General features: G+C 48.9%; 1 protein-coding gene across 1 annotated transcript; it reads right to left on the bottom strand.

Moving 5' to 3' along the window:
* Nucleotides 1–5,875: 5,875 nt before the first annotated feature.
* On the bottom strand, nucleotides 5,876–8,210 carry FSUBG_8001 (uncharacterized protein; the record flags this gene model as incomplete). The annotated part of the gene is made up of 2 exons (XM_036686366.1): nucleotides 5,876–7,950; nucleotides 8,018–8,210. The coding sequence occupies 2 exons, from the start codon at nucleotides 8,208–8,210 to the stop codon at nucleotides 5,876–5,878; spliced, it is 2,268 nt and encodes a 755-aa protein (XP_036536523.1).
* Between the last annotated feature and the right edge of the window lie 750 nt (nucleotides 8,211–8,960).

Below are 8,960 nucleotides of genomic sequence, written 5' to 3'. Positions count from 1 at the left end.
GATGAACGTTCCAAGAATTACTCTCCTGCGAAAAGAACCTCACAGTTCCTACATGCACATGCTAGAAACCCGACCTTTATCAACTCTCTTCAGCTCCAGCCCATCTTTGGGACTTCTGCTGACGATGATGGCTAATTCTGACACCGAGGTTGAATCTTACTCGTGAAGGAATGTCGGATAAGCAAAGCTCGGAATCTCCAACACAGTCAGCAGACGTGCTTACTGTCGTAGACACCACCATTTCTACTGTTTAAAGAGCTTAATACTTTATTTTATCCATTATACTCTAGCTTTTGCCGAGTTACACTTGTTTTAGTGCTGAGTAACACTCTTCCTCGTGGTGTTGGCCCAGATTAGTTGGTGGATGCTGGTTGGCTTATAAGAGGTTTGATCTACTTTGAAGAGAGGCACAGCAAGGTCATTGTCATCCAGCGTTATCCACTCCATTTTGAATTATTACTCTATAAGCTATGGGATGGCTATTCAAGTTTATAACCATGAGGAGCAGTGCGCACCTGAACGAAGGTGCTCAAACAATATCCCAAAATACCAACTGGGGTGTTGAGGCACGATAACATTCTTATTCCGCGTCCTTCGCTCCAATGCAATACTACTCCTCGGAAGGTGTTCTTCTGGATCTCAATAGCCAACCTGCTGTGTTTCACTTAGTAAGTTTGTGTATGTCTTGAGTCTGATGAACACAGCTCTGCTAATGTGTTTTTGTGTTCAGTTGTGAATGATCAACCACCAGGACTTCAATATCAGCAACATGGAAATGCAGTGCGCAAGCTCACGGTGATTTGATCGAAGTAAATCAATGTTTTAGTTTTGAATCGCATATATATAGTATGCGCCAGGAGTCGACAGGCAAAGATGCATCAGTCTAGGGTATCTAGGCAGGAAACTTGGCAGCAACAACTGTCCTCTGCACGTTTCCGTGTTGCGTCTGATGATGCGGCATCTATTGAATTGTTCTATTACTTGCAACTTTGTGTAGGAATAGATTTGGTAGAAGACATGTCATCGAGCCTCAAGGTAGCCTCGAGCGTTGGAGGTTGCTGACGTCCGCAGCCAAACAACATTGTGTTACAGAATCATCAACATTGGGAAGTGTTGGACCAATTTAACAATGACTCCATCTGAACTCGAAGCACATGTGTCATTCTGGGTGACTTGATATGAGTGTCATCTTGCCGTGGCGTATTTGCCTTCTCGCACAAGCTCCGACCAGCACAGCCAACGAGGATAGTAGAACATGCCGTCCAGCACCAAAGACCACTATTCTGACCTTCACAGGCTATAGACCGAGGAGCTCCAGTCCAAGACTAGAGTCATGGTTTATAAAGGATACGGGGATCAGTCTTGGTCCCTAGAGTCGCGTCTTCCAGTCATTAATGGACTCACGCGACTTAGAATTGAGCACATGAGGAAGACCTGCGTGGGCATTTGAAACACCTACGAGATATCACCATGCCAGAGACTCCCATCCAGCTCGAAACTTTAGATGATTCCAGCTCCGGCAATCCGTGCTGCTAAGAGATCTTCCTTCAAGCCAGCAAGCCCCTCCTCAAAGAACTATTGATACCATCCTTAGCAACGAGTTATGTTCCATCCTTCAAGTATAGGTGCTGCTGCAGGGACTCGTTAAGATTCAAAATTAATCCTGTAGTATTAGGCATTTCATGAAATACCAGGGAGCTGTGTTGTCAGGATGGTGCAGATTGTACACATCACGTACCAAGCCCATGCACCTTCGAAACACGAGAACTTGTAAAAGGCCTATCTCCAAACCAGCTACTACCTATGACCCAATACATGGCCTCCGTTGATTTGAATGATATCAGTTTCGGCTATAGTGATCGGACTCAAGTGACCGGACTCAAGAAATCTTGATGTTCGGACAATGATAATGAAGCTGCATTCGAACTGACATGTTTCGGTCAACACTCACATCTAAGAAGTTAGCTAGGACATACAATTATGATCTTCTATACTTTATTATTCAAAGATATCTCCATCATACAGCTAGAAAGTAGATGATGATAGATGATACGGACAAGCCATGGCTCTGCCGACAACGATGACTTCAAACTCGATAGACCAGTTGGAAAGGATCATCGTTACATGACACTTCTAATTTACATAAGAAAGGATTCATGGTGATTCTAGATGACTACAATTATTAATTACATTGAAACGATCGACGCCAGCCAAAACTGTTGGTCAATTGATATGTATATCTGATTTATATCACTTTGGTGCTGATATTGAGTTATGATACTTGGATAGCTCCTTTCTACGAGTAACTTATTTATACTATTAAACTCTGGCCATGTATATCTTATATCACTTGATGTCGTTAACTCAAATGCCAATACAATCCATACTGCCAAGTTATTCTATACAATCATCGTCGAGTGTTTTAGCTATGTCCCGTTTGCCTGACAGTTTTCCGCGTTGCCTATGCCTTGGATTCAGAGAGTGCACCCTTTTTGTCAAGTCTCTCTAATAACATAGCCTACCTATGGATTATACCCGTTCTAACCTTGCTGCTGTACAGTATCGAGGCTGGCTGATTCGCAGTAAATGAACACTAAGTCTACTTCTATGGGACGTATCAAGGGAGCAATCTCGGATCCCGGGGGATCTGGCGGACGCTGTGAGAGCCCGGCAAGCTGCTGCTCAGCCGACAAAGAACGGACAAGACCACGGTCCCGTGTCCGACGGTCTTCCCCGAGCTCTTACTCCGTGAACGAATTGTTTGAACATAATGACGAATTTGACATGATGACTCATGCCGTGACTCAGCTTGGTATGAGGTGGTTGGTGTGACCCTTGCGTCTCGCGTGTATGTACCCGGCCAGCATGTTCAGTAGAATATGCTGAGATAGATCGACAGGTTGGAAATGGGGTATTGTAGCACTGCTACGTAGAGGTTGCAACCAATTCTCTTGGAAGATAACAAAGGATTATAACCATAGCATAGTTAGTTTTTAGATATTCTAGTTTATTGCAAGGGGCCTTGAGATCGGCATCTCTTATTGACCATCGCTTGCTGCTTGGCTATAGGTTCCACTGATCAGATCAGAGGTCTTGTATGTAGGGATTTATGTACAATGACTGATACGCCCCCAACCGCTACTGGCTATAGACACACAGTAAATGCAACCCCAGTGTTGCCATTGGCCAAGTTGTTGTTGTTGATATTCCGATGCAACAACTGCATATCACAAATGCTCTCACTTCATCGACACATCACCATTCAAAGTCTTGGTGTTACCCTATACAATCCATACTACCAGTAACCAATTCATTTGTTCTACACAGCCACCGTTGAATCTCTCAGCCTTGTCCCGTTGTCGGCACGCCTCCCCGTTTTCGGGATGCTCTCCCCGTTTTCGGGATGCTCTCCCCGACTTTCCTGTACCATAAAAGCCGCGGCCCGGGCGGACCTCAGCTCGGCCCCACACGGACGGGACTAAGGCAGAAGATCGCACCGGAACTCTTTGGCCTCTGTTTTTTTTCTTCGTTGCTAGAACGGCACTGGCCACTATGACGAATTGCTAAAATGCTTGTGGCGTGATAACACAGACGAAGTGGCTGTCTTAGCAGTCCGTGTGTTTTTCTAGTTCAGGCCTTAATTAATGACAGGTCATTGACAGCTTTGCAGGCCTTTGTGGAAGCCGGCGAAAGAGTTTTTCGCCACCCGTTCCAAGTATCAGTAGAGGTTTAGCGACCTGCCAAGGAGGAAATTTCGGCCTACTTTCCAAGGTATTCTCGTCTCACGCGATACTGATCCTCTCTGCGTCCCCAATGGTGCATTCCTCCCATGTACGTTCGCCGAAGCTGCAGTATGCAAGAGATCAATGGCATGACGAGTCCCCATGCCATGCCATGCTCTGCTAGGGATTAGTAGCACGATAGTCCGTAGAGCTGGTCAAGATCTCGATGACAGCCGCATATTCTGCCCAGAAGAAGGAAAGGAGAAGCACCGACAGACCCGAGAGACCGGCTCACTAGAACAGCCATGCAAGGAACGGGAGTGTCCGTTCCCAACCCCTCGGGAGCAGCGAAGCTTTGCCATAGGTCCCAAATACGTGTGATGAGTGATCCCTGGCCGTCAGGCAGCCACCTCCGTCGACGCCAGGTGAAAAGCGTAGATGCCGCGGCGACGCCGACGCGCAATGCAACGCCCGTCGCAATGCGTTCCGGCTGCGTGGAACAGATCCTGGCAGCAAAACAAGACGATGTGACGCTCCAGAACCTTCCTTATTCTTCGTGCTGCAGAAAGATTATCTATGTAAAAAGATGACAATTTGTCCTATTGGAGGCTAGGCTGCTCTGTAACGCACATTAGCTGGACCTGTTTTCCAGGTCCAGGGCGTTCTAGACCACGGCAGCACGAGCCTGCAGTATGCACGCACGAATGAATGGGGACGCTTTTGTTTTGACCCTGAGAGAAATGAAACCCAAAACAGCGACTGAACTCAAAGATAATCAGACCCAAATGCTCGGCTTCATTCCAGATTGAGAAGTTCATCCAGCCATTCGGGAAACCGTTCTGGTGAGGCACTGCGGCTAACGTTTACGGCTCGGGTCGCTGCGCTAGCGCTAAGAATGCACTGCTCGTATTGGGTCCCCTTCTCCTCCTTGGGGCTCCGTTGCGAATAGCTTCAAAGCCTCCAAACTCTAACAATTACCGTGCCTTGGTGCCTGTAGCCCGCTGCTTTTAGCCAAAAGGGGAGAGTTTGGTTCTAACCCAACGGTCAGGTAAGATTCCTTGTTTCTAGTTAAGCTCGGGCCCTCTTTCTTTGCAACGCCCTCCAAGGACTAGTCAGGATCAACTCTCTGTGCTGTGCTGTGCCGTGTGCCACCAAAGTCTATAATCAACCCGTCAAAGACCTTCTTACCCACAACGCAAAACATCTCCGTCCTCCCCCCCCTCGTCCATGATGCACATGCACGAGGGTTCTTCTCTGTAAGGCAGGGAAAAGGGTCCATGGGTAAGCGGATCTTTTCTTGTCAGCTGAGGGCCTAGACTCTAGTATGCATTGACACAGTGCAGGGCACTTTATTAGGAACCCCTCTTTGGCATCATTGGCCATGAAGAGGCTGCCAAGGGGGTGTAATAAAACTTAGGACCTCTGTCTTAGGTGACAAAAGTCTTCAGATCAGCTTAGATAAATTTAGTATAGCTTTAGTATAGCTTTGGTAAATCTTAGACTAAGTAATTTTAGCACCTTAATTTAACGTTAGAAGTCTTCTTACACCCGAGGGCTGCCTATCTTAGACGACGCGCTGACGCGATGTTACTCGCTATAGCTCTCAGCTTGCTAGTTATATAGTTAGTCACTCACTGTCTTGGAATCCATACCTCGGCTAGCAAGCGGATGTCTACTCCGTATCTTCTCCTTAGTTAGGAATGTGGTCAGGGGATGGTCAAGCTTGTCAGTATCCAAACTATGAGGGAATAAATATGTATTGCATCAAAGCGCAAAATCAGAGGAATTCGTCATAATCAAGTCATTCAAAAAGACGAACTATGCATCCTGGAGAACCGACAGTTTCGGCCAAGAACGAGAGACATGACATTTGCCACCGCAGCTGGAGCTGGCTATCCTCGTACCAATGTCGATATTCGGAGGCCCCTCATTCTGTGTATATCGGCCTATGCTAGCCGTGTATATCCCCATCAAATAATTATGAAACTCAATGCCAAGCGCGCCGTTGACGATGCTCGGTCTCCTCTAGCCCGACATCGAAACCAGGGTATCAAAAGTTTCAAAACGAGTTCCAGACACACAAACCTACCCTTTGTGAGGAAACAAAGTTTGAAGTGTCCGGAGTATTCCTCGTACAATTTCCCCGGGGCGGCTCATCTCCAATAGTCTGCGGTTTTGCTCCGTAGCGCCCTCTGGTGAATCGAAACCTCGAGCTTCCCAAGCCAGAATCCATGGGGTGGACCAGGCGGACAGGTTCCGCTGGCAGACTGGCCTTGCAGCTTGAGGTATTTTGCCCTGCCTTGAAGTCGAAACTGTTTTAGCTCAGACAGCACGTCTTTCATCGCGTCAAGCTCAACCCTTGTGGGCTCTTTGATGGCGGCAGACCTATGCCGACAGGGCATGATCGCCATACACCATGCTGTGTGAAAGACGAGTGCCGAAGAGGGGACGCCCGCACGTATTTGTGCAGGGGAGGCCGGTCCGATACGATCATGCACTTTGTAATGCAACGCCAGTTCTCGATAGTCTCGTAGCATGGGGTTGCTACTCTCGTTAGAGGCTGAGCCGACCCATACCTTGACCCTAGTGGACTTTCCATCCACCCAGACGTTCATGTCGAGGTAGTCAGTCTCCAGGTCCTGCTCCCTTTGAGAAACGGAAAATTCCGTCTGCTCTCGTTTCTGAAGGGAAGAAGCTGCTAGCTCTCGAACGGGCCGTGGGCGCCCGTCGGCCTCGTCATCAAAGAAACTGAACCCCTTATCGCCCGAGTTTAGCAGTTCCCCAGCATCAACTTCTCCGGCAGTATAGGCATCGCCCTCGTAAGAATCCTGCTCGAACTCGAGCCGGAAGTGACGGAGGCCGGCCAAGACGCTGGGACCCCGCCGAGATGACAGGTCAAAAAGCGCACGCTCCTGCGCAGAGAGAAGTTTTAGGAAGGTAATCAGTCTATTGATCAGCGGGCCACTCGAGCGTCGCGGGATATGCGTAAGGGTTAGTGAGGTGATGCGTGGGTTCATATCAGGGACAAATGGCTCGGGGAAGGCCATCTCAGCCCGCGGCAGTAGTATATTCTCAGCGATGTGTAGACAAGCCATGCTGGAGAATCCCTCAAGTTCCAATGTGGGAATTTGAGTCACTACTGAGTGGTGTAGCTTGACTACCTGCAAGTTGGACGACAGCACGGGCCGTAGTGTATGTGCAGCATAAAAGCCATAAAGTTTAGCCGCCTTAGGCCACCACCCTGCGGCCATAGTCCCTTTCAGAGGCGGAACAAGCATCATCGAGTCGCAGCTAAACTGCTCGAGGCGTCCACGGCACAGCGTAAGTAGCTTCGTGACGCCGAGGGCTGAGACCCCATTGCCAGAGACGCTGAGATGCGTAAGCCCCTGTGAGGCTTGAAAGCTCGCTGGTGGGAAATAGGGGTCCTCGCCTTGGAGGCCCCTGCAGACGGCGTCCACCGCATCTGATTTGACGGGGAACTTCCCGTCCAGTCGTTTAGACGCACATTCTTGGGGCAATGTATCATGAAGATCATACAACGGCGCGTCGAGAAAATGTCTGTTTGGATGACCGAAAGAAGCACTCCATTCAGACTCAACAATGCGAGTCCAGGTCCCAAAGTCAGGAGTTGTGCATCCGAATTCCAGCTTACCCTCGACATCAAAGTTGGTATCCGAGCGAAGATCGGATGGCCACAAACAATGAGCCCCAATACTATCGAGCGCCTGGTCTGTTAGCTTGTTGTTACTCAAGTCCAAGCTCCATAGACGAGTTCCGAATCGAGCGGTTAGATTCTCAACGGTGGTGTCGTCGACCTCCTTGCCTTGGATTTTCAGGACACGTAGTTCAGGGAGCACATCTTCTTGGAATAAGGGACGGAGTGATCCCGAAGTAAACGAGAGATCTAGATAGACAATTTCGCAAAGGGCGTTGATGAGCTTTTTTGATAGTGACACGGGGCAACCTGCCATGCTGAGGAGTTGAATCTGATGCCCAACCTCTGAGAGAGATTCAGAAGGATTGAGATCTTCATGGCCATCGATGAGAATACAGATTAGGTTTGGTAAGAACTTGACTGCATTCTTCAAGCTCGTATTGATGCTGACACCTATGCTGAGAGAATATGTGCCCCTGACGGAGCGAGCATCAAAAACTCGAACAAGGCTCAACGTCTCGGTTCTCACCCGACTGACGCCGTTGAAAACAGAGTTCAACAGCCAATCCAAATCTGATGAAACTAATCAGTTCCTGCTGTGCGGATAAGAAACTAGGGCATTGTTCGATCCATAGCTCACCATATTGTGCATCGTCAAGACCCTTAACAATGTCTGAGCGTGAGAGACGACTCCATATGCGTGGGGCAAAAACGTCCCAGTACCGGTGATTTACACCGCACAGGGCCGGATAGTCCTTGGGAGAGACGTAGGGAGCCACTAGGGGTAGCCAGTCAGGGGAGACGGCATCATGGTAGGATGGAAGCGAAGCCATCGCGAGATTGCTAAGTCAGCCAGGGCCAGCATCGAGACAAGCAGGGTCCGGAACCCCCGGGATTTGCGTCGGTCGAGATAATCCGAGGCTCAACTTCATACAGTAGAATAGAGAGAGAAAGAGAGAGAGAGAGACGGGAATAGGAAGTGGTGACGCTCCGTTCCTCAGCTGGTTACTAGCAGTGTAGGTGCATATGCATGTTGCGTTGCTTGCTGGGCTGGCAGTGGAGATTGATGACATGACATTATTCGGACGGCAATACTCCGCGGATTTGTCATTGGCTGTGGCACTCGCTGCTGTGCCAAGCGCACAGGCCTCTTTGTGAGCCTCTATACCGAGTAGTGGAGGCAGCCTGTTTTGACGGCTTACACCTGAACCCCTGTATTTTTCGCAGTGGAGCCTGATTCCCTGTTAGCCCCGGTTTAACCAGATGCTGGATCGGCTACTGGCTGTAGGGCAGTAACAGGCAGCGGGAAGCCCACTAAAGTCAAGAGATTCCTTGTAAAATCACTGAAACCTAGCTCTCTAATTGGTCAGAATAGGCCCCCACCACCCCTACTAGAGGACCCATTGCGAAAAATTCAGGGGTTCAGGTGTATGCCAAGATCGGAGCTAAGTTACAGGGGGTCGATTAGGTACGTAAGGTGAGGTGTGCACTGTATCAATTAGATCGCTAGAACTGTAGGGCGGCCTTCCCGTCCATTCGTCATCAGTGACCTTTACAGCTGAAGTAAGATTTCTACAGAGGAG

The sequence above is a fragment of the Fusarium subglutinans genome (assembly GCF_013396075.1).
Source record: "Fusarium subglutinans strain NRRL 66333 chromosome Unknown NRRL66333_c0000106, whole genome shotgun sequence".
Classification (NCBI taxonomy): Eukaryota; Fungi; Ascomycota; class Sordariomycetes; order Hypocreales; family Nectriaceae; genus Fusarium; species Fusarium subglutinans.
Note: the sequence above shows the minus strand (reverse complement) of the source record. Positions and strands in the feature narration are given on the sequence as shown.